This window comes from Mustela lutreola, chromosome 2, assembly GCF_030435805.1.
Source record: "Mustela lutreola isolate mMusLut2 chromosome 2, mMusLut2.pri, whole genome shotgun sequence".
Taxonomy (NCBI): domain Eukaryota; kingdom Metazoa; phylum Chordata; class Mammalia; order Carnivora; family Mustelidae; genus Mustela; species Mustela lutreola.
Window position 1 is genome coordinate 122,378,312 of NC_081291.1, and position 13,374 is coordinate 122,391,685.

Here is a 13,374-nt window from a genome sequence, read left to right on the forward strand (position 1 = left end):
TATCAGGGTGGGAGTTACCCTCTGTACACATGCTCCCGGATGCTCATCCAGAGGCCCGTCAAGGTACAGTTGGGCAAATACTCCTGCAAGGTTCTACTTGACACTTTTAACTCCTCGAGCTGTAGTGCAGTGTTTTTTAAAGCATGCCAACATCCATGACCTTGAGACTTCTCATTGGCTTTGGTTGTGATGCATGAAATGAAGAAAGAAATATTGTTACATATGCCTTTTTCTTGGCATGTCTTAGAATTCTGGGTTAAATGACCCTGAATGTCTAGGCTCTGCCCTGAATGAAAAGAGAGAGGTTTTCAATATTTATTTCTTTATTGTAGTTAATCCCATTTACTTTGTAATTTGCCTTTTAGCAAGGTCAGTTTTTTGAGATTGCCCCTTTCTTCACACTATGGAGAGAACCTGTATAAACTTTTTCTGGACTTTAATATAATGACACACATTTGAGATTCACATTCCTTTTACTGGTAGATAAAGCAGATGTTTTAGGCAAGATAATGCTGTACTTCAATAGCCTCTGAAATATGGATCGTATTCCTTAATCTGTTTTTGTCCATAGAACAATACATAGTCATAAATAATAATAGCTCTGATCAAGTATTTACTATGCGAGCCACTCTGTGAAGCACTTTTCTTACATTTCTTTGTTCAGGGCTGGGACTAAGGTGAGGTGAGGGATGCCCTTGACTGAGGCACCAATTTGAGAGGAGCCAAAACAGTAGTGAGGATAAATACTTTAATGTACTACTTTAACATTTCAAATTAATCCGAAAAAATCAGTGGTAAACAAAATGTCCGAAACTTAAAGCTGGGTAAGTATTACTGATTTTTCTTTTGCCTCAGGCTGCAGTATAGCTTGGCATGGCACTGTGACTGGTTCTGTCTTTATTCAAAATTTTGATATTTTGTTTAGGATTTCTTATATTAGGTTTGATTTATATAAGTGTTCCATTAACATATTATTTTATCTTGATTATTGAGTTTTTTGATGCACCCTTAAATTTCATGCCCATGGAAAATGGGCATGAAATCTAGTCCTGGGCTCTAAACTTCATTTCATGCTTCCAAGAACTTAAGAGGTATTGACTTGACTACTCTGAGTATAATTCATGGGCTAGCAGCATTTGTCTCACCTGGAAGTTTATTAGGAGCTCAGAGAAGCCAAGTAACTTGTCCATGGTGGTATGTGTTTTGTGAAGTGGTAGAACAAGAATTTCTTTCGACCTTGGACCTCTGCTCCTAACCGCCATGGTGTAATTTTACCTTCCCTAATGTCAGTTTTCCAGTCTTTAAAACATGGATGGCAATACCAGCTTTTCCTCCATCCTCACGAATTTGTGGGGTAAATGGGAGAGGATAAAAACAGAATCAAAGAAGAGAAAAATACCCAGACGGATCTTCAGGCTTAGAAGTTTTCAGGGCCCTGATTCTTGCTCTGGACAGGACAGCCACTCCCGGGTTGGGACAGTTTTCAGCTTGCTCCCCTCCTTGAGGGAACCTCCAGAGCCTTCTTTCCTACCATAGCCCTTTGTGATTTTTGGAGACTGCTCTTCTGTCCCCCAGAAAATCTTCCCATCCTGGTGAAGCCGTGCAGTTTCCTTTAGCTGGTCCTGACAGGATATGCTTCCAGACTCTTTATTATGTATTTTATCTCCTCTAGCCCAAGTCTAGTTTGTCTTTTTTTGTTTACCCAATGGTATTTATTGAGTACGTACTATCTTCCAGGCAGTGTGTTAGGTTTCTCTGAACCCATTTCTCAGCCTGAATACGGTTGCCTGTATCTGCTGGTTATTTTTTCCTACTTATATTATATCCATAGCTAATTTGTAGACTTTGTGGGGGACAGAGGCTCATTTGTAAATATACATCTGTTATCCCTTCTGCATTAGGTAGCAAGCCCTATAAACAGTAGGCATTCATTAAATGCTCGTTGATGGATTCTGGAAGGACTTTATCTTTCTGGTAATGTCATTTTAGGGTTTTCCTATACTGCCCTGAATCTTCCATGCTTCTTTTAAAAAATTTCTCCATGGAGATAGCAACAAGCCATTAATAGGTTTGGTACAAAGGTGATTGTAATACAAAACCATGATTATCTCCCAGCCTTTTTTCTTTTTTGTTGTTGTTTTTCTGGAATGAATTACATTCTCTCCTTATAAAGCTGAGTGCTTGTGATCATACCATAACCTTTGGTTATCTTTCAACTCTTAGGAACTTTGAGGAGAAGGAGGGCATAAGCTCCACATTTTTTTTAACTTTGTCTCTTGTGTCTTTGATGTCAGATGGGCTCCTTTAAGCCTGGAGGCAGAGTGATCCTGGCCACGGAGAATGATTACTGTAAGCTTTGTGATGCCTCCTTTAGTTCTCCGGCTGTGGCTCAGGCTCACTATCAAGGGAAGAATCACGCCAAGAGGCTGCGGCTGGCGGAAGCTCAGAGTAACTCATTCTCGTAGGTATTGCCATTTTCTCTCAGGCCAAAGTGTTGTGTAAGACTGTCTTTAGAGAAGAAGAGTTGAAAGGGATCCTTGTTTAGAAGTCTCACACTTTTCAAATTTCTTTTCTCCAGGGAGTCCTCAGAGGCCGGTCAGCGGCGGACCCGGAAAGAAGGGAATGAGTATAAGATGATGCCTAATAGGAGGAATATGTATACAGTACAGAATAATTCAGGTACCTTGGCTACATTCTGGAAGTGGTCTTCTTTATTTTTATTTCCTTTAATGATAATAGCCCTGAGAATTTGCGGTTAGCTAATTGTTCATTTGTCTAGTGGCTTTTCAATCTGGTATTTATTTCAGGTCTTTATTTATTTATTTTCTGTGTAGTTTATTATTTATTTTGATTTTAAATTATAGTTTATATTTTAAGGTCTTTTTTCCCCAAGACTTTATTTTTATTTATTTATTTGACAGACAGAGATCACAAATAGGCAGAGAGGCAGGCAGAGAGAGAGAGAGAGAGAGAGAGAGGGAGGAAGGGAAGCAGGCTCCCTGCTGAGCAGAGAGCCCGATGTGGGGCTCAATGCGGGGCTCGATTCGGGGCTCGATCCCAGGACCCTGGGATCATGACCTGAGCTGAAGGCAGAGGCTTTAACCCACTGAGCCACCCAGGCACCCCTGTTTTAAGATCTTTGATCGTAGTCCCTTTATACCGCTTCTGGTGTTTGCCAGCCGAGAAATGTAAAATGCGTTATAAAAATGGGCTATTTGGTTTAAAGTTGTGACCTGTTAAATCTCCATTTGTTGGGGAAAATAAAAAAGATTGAGCAGTGGCTTTAAACTTGGGGGAGTTTTTACAAAATACAATGCCTGAACCATGACTTAGAGATATTTAGTCAGTAAATTTGGAGTGGGACCCAGACATATGAGTGTTTTAGAAATACTTCCTCAGTGATTCTCATATACACCTTCAGTTCAGAACTGCTGCATTATAGGAATGTTTTCTGCATTTTCTGATTATCTCCAGGAAGGCGAGTGGGACTGAATAGTCCTTTATCCTCCCCCATCACAGCTTCCAATGTACACATATACTAGGAGAGGTAACTCATGAGAACAGTAGGCCAAATGAAAAACAAAAACATTCATTGGAAAGGCAAGATAAACATAGAAAAAGGGACATAGAGAATGCATAATGTACTATGATTAATAAAAGTTGAAACATACATCAGTGATTATAGTAAGTATAAATTTACTGAAGTCCCAGTTAAAAGACAAAGACTATAAGATTGGATTAAAAAATACAGCTGAGAGAGGCACCTGGGTGGCTCAGTCAGTTAAACGGCTGCCTTCAGCTCAGGTCATGATCCCAGGGTCCTGGGATTGAGTCCCGCATTAGGCTCCCTGCTCAGCGGGGAGTCTTCTTCTCCCTCTCCCTCTGCCTGCTGCTCTGCATACTTGTATGCTCTCTCTCTGTCAGATAAATAAATAAATAAATCTAAAAAAAAAAATTCAACTGAGAGTCACCTGGGTGACTTAGTTGATTCAGCATCTGCCTTAGGCTCAAATCATGATCCCAGGGTTCGTGGGATGGAGTCCCACATTAGGCTCATTGCTCAGCAGGGAGTCTGCTACTCCCTCTGTCTCTGCTCCCTACTGCTTATGCTCTCTCTTTCTCTGTCAAATAAATAAATAAAATCTTTAAGAAAAAAAAGTTCAGCTGAGGTGTAATGAGCACTGGGTGCCACATAAGACTGATGATTCACTGACCTCTACCTCTGAAACTAATAGTACTCTCTATGTTAATTGAATATAAACTAAAAATATTTAAGAAAGAAAATAAGAAAAATAAAAAATAAAGAGAAAATAAATAAAATAAAAAATCCAGCTGAACTGAAGGAAGCTGAGATAACTGCATTAATATTAGGTAAAATAAACCTTAGGACAGAGGGCAGTTTGGACTGTTTTCTGGGCAGAGTACAATTAAATGAGGGATCAATAACAAAAAATATATTTAAAAAACCCTACAAAATGTTTGGAAATGTTTAAACACTTCTAAATAACTCTGGATCAAAGAAGAAATCATACTGGAAATTAAGAATTCTTTTAAAAAAAGATGTTCTGTATTTGAGAGTGATCGGGAGAGAGCACTGTGCGTGAGCAGTGGGAGAGGGGCAGAGAGAGATGAAGAGGCAGACTCGCTGCTGAACATGAAGCTGGAGGCTCTTTGGGACTTTGATCCGTAGTCCCTGGGATCTTAACTTGAGCCTGAGCCCAAGGCAGATTCTTATTCTTAATCAACTGAGCCACCCGGGTGCCTGGAAATTTAAAATTCTTAAAATCAAACAGTAATAGGGCGCCTGGGTGGCTCAGTGGGTTACGCCGCTGCCTTCAGCTCAGGTCATGATCTCAGGGTCCTGGGATCGAGTCCTGCATGGGGCTCTCTGCTCAGCGGGGAGCCTGCTTCCTCCTCTCTCTCTCTGCCTGCCTCTCTGCCTACTTGTGGTCTCTCTCTGTCAAATAAATAAATAAAATCTTAAAAAAAAATCAAACAGTAATAAAAATATATTAAATTTTGTAGGATACAGTGAAAATAATATTTTGAGAAAAGTCTTAAATATTTATTATAGTAGAAAAGAAAGCAGAAAACTAATAAGCAGTGGTCCAACTTAAGAATTCAGTTGTATAACTGGGTATTTATTTACCAAAAGAAAACAAAAACACTGTTTTGAAAAGATATATGCACTCCTGTGTTCATTTCAGTGTTATTTACAATAGCCAAGAAATGGAAGCACCCCAGGTCCCTTGATAGGTGAATGGATAAAGATGTGGTGTGTGCATGTGTACACACACACACACGATGAAATGTTATTCAGTCATAAAAATGAATGAGATCTTGCTATTTGCAACAACATGGATGGACCTCAAGGGTATTGTGCTAAGTAAATACAGAGAACCCTAGGTGAGGGGCAGGTGGCTTTGGCAAAATAGTGAAGGGGAATGGGAGATACAGGCTTCCAGTTATGGAGTGAATAAGTCAGGGGATAAATGATACAGCATAGGGAATATAGTTGGTGGAACTATAATAGTGTTGCATGGTGACAGCTGGACTACACCTGTGGTGAGCATAGCATAATGTATAGAGTGGTGCAGTCTCTACGTCATACACTGTAAACTAATGACAGTGTATGTCAACTATGCTTCAGTAAAAACAAACAAACAATACCCCCAAACCTAAAATACATTAGTTATAATTAATGACTGTCATCATTTATGTAGTGAATATTTTGAAGTGAATCCATTTTTATCTCTTGCTTTAGCAGGTCCTTACTTCAATCCCCGCTCTCGGCAGAGAATTCCACGTGATCTGGCCATGTGTGTTACCCCAAGTGGCCAGTTTTACTGCTCCATGTGTAATGTTGGGGCTGGTGAGGAGATGGAGTTCCGGCAGCATTTAGAGAGCAAGCAACATAAAAGCAAGGTGTCTGAACAGCGGTACAGAAATGAGATGGAGAATCTGGGATATGTATAGTGGTTGTTGTATTCAGATAGAGCAGCTTTTCCTGCCTGTTGTTTGCCTTCTGTCAACATGCCCTGCTTTTGTGGTCCTTTTGATCTGAGTATATTCCTCTGCTTAATGTTAATACGTGTAACCTGCAGTGGTGTACCATGAGCTATCAAGTTTGGGGAAGGAAAAGAATATGCTTCTTAGGTCATGATGCATTTTCAGGTCAGTTGTGTTGAGCTACTTAGAGCATGTGACCTACCTACCCCACGAGAAATAACTTTTTATCTTGACTGAGTTCTGGTCAACTAGTAGCCTGATCACTTAGAGCTTTAACTATTTAAAAATTTAAAAATTTCACCTTCTTTTGCAGTTTTAGTTTTACGTACTGTTAAGTAAAGAATTTTATTGAGTTCTTACTTCAGATAATGGTAAAAACAGGTAAGCAGAGATTCTGGTTTCCCAAGGTTTCTTTGGAACCACCTCAACACAATGCCTTGCCAGTAGGATATATGAATATAAACCGGATTAGGGTCTTTCCCAGGACATGTTTCCCCCTTGTCTTCCCATTCTTGATTGAGTATAGATTTTCTTGGATTTATACACTTCCAGTGTGCTTGTCGACTTCCCAACTGTGAAATTTCGTTTCCACTGGTGGATTTTACACATTTAAATGCCATCTTCTTCCTTCCTTCCCCCTTCCCCCACCCCACCTCAGTTGAATTTGCTTGTTTAATGAGCTCATTTTCATGCCCCACTATTTTGTGGGTTTTCCAAGCCCCCTGTTCCAATATTCAATGCGTTTAAGATAGATATGCTATTTTTTAAAAAAATATTTTTCAGATGGTTTTGAGAAATGTAAAGATGTGTTTAATTTTTCAATTTAGAGTTATTCACTGATAATAACCTACTTATATGACAATCTCGATTGTTGAGTTCAGATCTCTTGATATTTGTTTTGGGAGACTTTTTCGACAAGCTGATCCTTATGGTTTACTTATGTTCTTTCCTGTCTTACCAGTTGGTTGGCTACCCTGAAAAATACTACTACCTTATTATTTTATAGATAGAGAGGGTTAAAAAAAAGTTAACCAAATTTTAGTTTCATAATATCCAGTAGTAAAATACATGAACTTTGGTTCTTTGTAATTCAGCTTCCTTAAAGGTTGTGGAAATACATTATGGATTACTTTGGTATCTGATCATTTTAACAGTATTATTATTTGATTTTGGTTTTTAAAATAAGAAGCTCTAGTGTATGGCTAGATAAACTATTGGAGTACTCTATGAACTTTAATTAGTTGTATTTTATCTACTTACTGTATTTACATGGATAAGACTGGTGCTCATCCATACTTTTTTTTGAAAGGCCACATTCACCAGGAAGTTTATAATGAGCAGTATCTTTGCACTATGGTCAATTCACATTTGATTGCTTTAATTAGTAATTAAAAATAAAACTCCTATTTTTCCTTGAAATTCTATAGGCAAAGAGATGGGGAGAAGGAAATTACAATCATCATTCCTTGCCTTTAATCCTTATGAACAATTTTTGAGCAATGTAGATCTGTATTTAAAATTCAGTTTTGGGATAACCACTGGTACAATTATCAACTTGTTCTTCTGTTGAAGTGGTGGTTTTTTGAAAAATAGAATTGTTTAGTACATTTTTTTTCCCTCCCAGAAACAGGAGAATGAAATAACATTATTGAGATTCTATCTAGACCTGTGACTCTGAGTATAATAATCCTTTTATACAATTGATTAGTTTAGGCTAATTTAGAACTTATTTTATTGGTCAGTAGGTTACTCATATTGCTGCTAAGTATAATTTTTGGGTAGAATTTAATATTACAGTGCTGGCCACTTAGTTCTTTAATTATTTAAAAACCTTATTTTCCTCCCTTTCTCTGTATGTCTGTGTACATATAGACATACATACATATATGTATGTGTATATAAGTACATATATATACACATACATATATATTTATGTAATACCATCGAGAAGATTTCCTTGGATCCTTATTTCAGGTAATAGTAGAAGATCGTGGATAAAAATTTACAGTTTGTAAAAGTGGCATTTATCCACTTTCAGTTTTTCCTTTGCAAATAAAATTGAAGGATTTTCTTCACTCCCCCCGCTTAATAATTTCATTACATATATACAAAAAGCAGTGGACTTAAAGGCCTTGATGTCTTTCCTGGCCTTGCATATTCAGGTTTCCAGTCTCCCAGTGCCCTTAATGGATGTTATAAATGCATAAATGCATTTTCTTTAAAGAAAAAAGTTAGATTTATAGTGTTATTTCTTACTTGCTCTATTTCTTTGCACTAAAGAAGAGCTATGTGTTTGTTTTATATGACACTTTAGATACCATATTGCCTACAATAACTCGGTTTGCTCCTTAATTTCCAAACTGTAGGAAGTTGATAACTTCCATGATCATTTATAGAGGTTACCTACATATCCAAAAAAAGAGAAAATCACAGATCTCTATGACTTTGGATTGTTTTGGGGTTGTTACCTTTCAACATTCTCCTGTGCTCCATAGGTGAAGCAAAGGTGACAGAAGTTGTCAAAAAGGAAATACCTAAATAAATATATCTCTGCATGGTACAATTTCTCATCTCCATGCATTCCTATTAGTCAGTGTTTTTTCCCTGTCAAAGAAGGCCGTTGTTACTACCACAGTCAGTGATACGTGATCTCTGTTGGTTTCCTTTTGTGAAGTCCAGTCCTGCTTTGTAATGTGCTCTAGAATCTGCACCCTGTGCTGCCCAAGAGTCATGTTAGTATCTTTGTATATGCTGTATACAAGGATGGACAGAGGCCTAAACAGCGGAAGACCTTTAGTTGAGTCAGTAGATTTCAGTAATCATCTGCAAGAAGAACTCGTAGCATCAAAGTCTCTTTGTGAGTATCTTTCTGTAAGTTGTCATTTGAAGTCAATGTTAGAAGATAACAATTAGAAACTCTTCTTAAGATATTGAGGGCAAGAAGTTGTAAAGGAAAAATTCCATGTTCCAATTAAAAGATTGGACTGCCTATGCCTTTGAAGTGTTTTTTTCAAAAAGTTAGCTACAAAACAAAGTGTGCCATGTAAATCCTTTTGGCTCCACACTGAACAGAAAATACTTTGTTGGTCTTGTCTTTATATATCATGTACTACAACCTGTAAATATGTGCATGTTTTTTTATTACATTTGTCTGCTTGTCTCTTATTGCACTGAATTCTGCAAGATAAATATTTTATACCATTCATTTAGAAAAAGTTCCTTCTCCAACTCTTCTTCATTATTTCCCCTCCTAATGAGTTGGTAAACTTAGAAAACCATTTAAGATTTTTTGAAACTCTGAGATTGAATGAAGAATCATGGCTGCCTGAGACCATCCTTATGTTCCTCTGACTTAACACAGCTGAAGGGAAGCATGAGATCTTCCTTCCACCTTATTTTACAGAATTGATATGCTTGTTTATAGCTGCTTGTCTACACTTTCAATGAGGGGAATGGGAAAATACATGTTTCATGTTTATTTATAAACATGAAACATATATTTGCTTTAATCTTCCTCTGTAGATAGATTCTAAGGATTAGCAGTGGGATTTATGATTCCTTCACTCCTGAATTGGATGGGACCCTGAACAATGACAGTTTGAGGATTGTCCAGTGACCTGTGTAATACAAGTCTTGCTGGTCAGGGGAGACATGTAATTTTGGGCATGGTATCCTCTACAGAGAGGCCTAGGGATGGTGTATTTGGAACTTGTTTTGTTTCCTTAATATTGGAATGTAGACTGAAAGTGCTCTCTAAAGAACTTGGTGAGGCATATATAAGACAATAGAATTTCTTTAGAAATAGAAATATTTTGTCAATAGAGACAAAAGTTTAATGTAGGCTTTTGAACAAATGCTTAAAAAATACTCCACCTTAACAACTATTTTTTTTTTTTTTTTAACCAGCCAAATTACTATTCAGGAGTTTCATACATAATAGTGTTTTGTTGTTGCTTTTGTTTTTGGGGGGTTTTTCTTTGTAGACCTCTATCATCATAGTTACTAGCAGTCTTTCTGAGTGGACAAATAGCTGTGTAAATAGTTTCTCATATGAAGTTTCTACTGATAGGTGTTTGACTTTTTCTTCCCAGTGTGAATGGGAGGGTCATTTGTAAACTCCCATTCTGGGTAGCTACCAAAAAGTAAATACTGGCTTATGGTCCCATGTGACCCTGTCTCCATTAAGCCCAGAATATGAGTGCCTTTAGCATGTTTTAGCATTTCACAGAGAGAAGAGATGATGAATTATTGCCGTTAATCACAGTTCATTAAACAGAAGCTTGGAATAGCGAAGGTCTGTGTGAATTCTGTATTCTGCATTTTATATATTTATTTATTTTTGGCTTAATGAGATTTCAGTTTGATACTGAGTAAAACTGTTAACATTGTTGATAAGGAACCACACACCCTGAAAATAAATCCAGTTGTCCCAGGCTGACAGTAGTCATAGATTATTCTTCACCTTGATCTATGTTGCATTTATATTTAATGAGTAGTAGTGTGGTGGATTGGAAGGGCTTGATTTACACTGATGTTTGGAAAACCTTTATTCCAGTGCTCTTTTCAAAACTTGTCTATTCTATAGAGAGAAGAGAATTACTTGCAAATGAGGTGTGTGAAGAAGAGAGTGTCTTGTTCACAATATTTACCAATTGTGTTAGTTCATCTCTATGTTAAAGAAAGGATCTTCAGAAATTGGGTTTGAGGCCTTAAGCAAAAATTCTCCCTTCAGTTAATTACAATTCTAAATTGCCTGAGTCTTTAAAACACACTGCTAAATTAACATTATTGTAGAAATAGTAAAATTTTCCTCAGTATTTTATTATGAAAAATTTTAAACATACATTGAAGTTAAAAGATTTTTACAGTATATCACCAGTAAATTAGGCCATTAACACTTTACTAGGCTTGAATTACCACCTGTCTGTCTGTCCCTCTATCCATCCATCCATGGAGGTTTAAAAAAAATCTATATTTCAGCATAAATTTCAGACCATATTCTCCCTTAAACACTTCAGCATAGGTGTCGTTAACTAGGGTTTATTATCTGTTTGAATATTGCTATCTTTTAAAAAGCAGTGTATGAAGTTGATAACTGGAACCAAATAACATACATTGTTTTCTCTTGTGGACTTTAGCCTTCTGGTTTCTGTTTTTATATGTGCTTAGCGTGGAGGAAAACCACTCCTTTCCAACCTCAAGTTCTCTGGTGTTGGTCATTTTAAATGCTTAGTTGTCACACCTTTTAAAGTTCCATAAGAATTTTTTCTTTATCCCTCTTCTGTAATGTATTTTTGCTGAACTATGCAGCCTCTTTAAAATAACTGTAAATTACGGATTGGGGTTTACTAAATCACCTTTTACCTCATTTCATTCTATTGCTGCTTTTCTCCATGAAACCACATCTCTGTCATTACTTTCACCTGCTCTATCAGAACATAAAGAGGTGGAGAGAGTCAAACCCATAGATGATTAGCTGTTTTAGACAACTGGAGAAGAACAGATTTCACAGTTGTGAAAGTCAAAACCATTAACTTATCTAAAGCCTTTGAATTCCCTGAGTATTGTCATTGCTCATGCTTCCTCTAGCCATAATTAGCAGGATCGAAAATGATTGTACTGTACAATGAGTTGTTGAAATTGTGAGCCTTAGTAACCATCTTTAGCTTTACTCTAGTACTGTTTAGAAAAAATTTTTTTTGACATATGCCTTTATTTTTATGCCAATTTTTTGTGGGCAAAATCTGAAGAATTTAAGTGACTTGCTCCAGGTAATGAAGATTCAATGGATAAGTCAGAATTGAAACTTCACTGTTCCTGATGCATATTCTTGTGCTTGTATGATAAGCATCATGGCTTCCAAGATAACGAAACATTCCTTTGGGGACCTTAAAATGAAAGTATGATTTTTTACTAACTAAACTTTCATTTTTGGGCATTTCACGATTCTTTGAATTTAAAGATTTTTTTAATGGTCATGCTTCTCATTAAGCCAATGTAATTGCTAAAAACCTCACTTCACTGTTAATACCAACTAATAATGCAGGTTTTATCAGATTTCTTTTCAATTTAAATAACCTTCATGATTACTCTTTTTCTAGTTAAGTGCTTAAGTGACCCCCTCACTAGTGAAAATAAATGTTCTATATCACTGATTCAATGTATATTCTCTACATGATATATTTTTTTAAGGAAAAGTAACCCCATATGTCAGGATGAGTGATATTCTAGGGCAAAGCACATATAAAGTTTATTTCTACTCTGCAAATCTGGCATTTACGGGAACAAAACTCTTTTAGAGTGGCTGGTCATTGTTTTGCCTTCTTTTGGTACTTGAGCACCTTTCTGTGGTTTTGTAAATCAGTGTATCATTTTGTAAGAATTCATGTTGATTCTGTGTTAGTTGGTGTTCACCTTGTGGTATCCTCGGCTGACTGTAATAATTTAATTTAGGTATGGTGTGTCTGCTTTGAGATGCCTTACTAGAGCATGTCAGATTCTGCTCTGAAGCATTCCATGTATCTGCTAGGGCAATGAGTTGCCTCTCTTGGATGTATGCTCTAGATCCAGAAGCAAAACTGATTTTGCTTTCACTGTTAAGGTTGCATTTTAGTGTAGTTATTGTTTTAAATTAGAGAATAAAGTCACTTAAAAAAAAAACAAGGGAGACTTTAGAACCCTTCATTTAATGGCATGGCAAATTTTTAAAACCGCTTTTGCTATTTCACTAGAAAAATATCTAGTAAAGGATATAGCTAAAAACCGCCAGCCAGAACTGTATGAAATTGGGGTTGTTTCCTAAAATCTTTTCTAAATGTCATTCAGGGGTTTAACATCTGTGTGTATTGTTGGGGCTAAGTGTCAGTTACCCACTTTGGAAATCTGTTTGCATTCTGGGGCAATAAAATGGCAAAAGTGTCATGGGATTAAAACCAATTCAGAAATTGTGAGATTGAAATTGCTTTTTTTGGTTTTATTTTCTTCAGCATATTGAAAATAGAAACCCAAAAGTTATTTAAAATTTACACTGCTTATGTTGATGGCTCATTTTGGCTGTGTATCCTCACTTATGTACTGATTTCTGATAAAAGCTTGACATTATTGTAACAGGTATTTTGTGTTCAATTTAATAAAACAGTTTCTGAGTCTTGTCTGCACATTGTTTGGTTCTGAGTTGGAGATCTTGGGGGAAAAAGATACACTGTCTGCAATGATGTGTTATTTTCAATGCCCACAGTCAGTGGCTGTACGTGATCTGCCATGGACTTCTTGAATTTGTGCAGAGTATTGTCAACTCCTGGGCTTGCAGTAGACTTGACCAAACTGCTCACACTACTTCTTCCCTACGTCACAGGAGTTAGCCTG

The 13,374-nt window shown here is 36.9% G+C and overlaps 1 protein-coding gene across 3 annotated transcripts in view; it reads left to right on the forward strand.

The window, feature by feature from the left end:
- ZMAT3 (zinc finger matrin-type 3) overlaps positions 1–13,166 on the forward strand; it is a 33,113-nt gene extending 19,947 nt beyond the window's left edge. For 2 of the 3 annotated variants that reach the window (XM_059163420.1, XM_059163421.1), the window contains exons 4-6: positions 2,295–2,461; positions 2,579–2,679; positions 5,765–13,166. In XM_059163420.1, the coding sequence (XP_059019403.1) occupies positions 2,295–2,461; positions 2,579–2,679; positions 5,765–5,976 (480 nt within the window). In that variant the 3' untranslated portion in view covers positions 5,977–13,166. The remainder of the gene's footprint in view (positions 1–2,294; positions 2,462–2,578; positions 2,680–5,764) is intronic. The other variant, XM_059163422.1, reaches the window with a different exon arrangement.
- Positions 13,167–13,374: the final 208 nt, after the last annotated feature.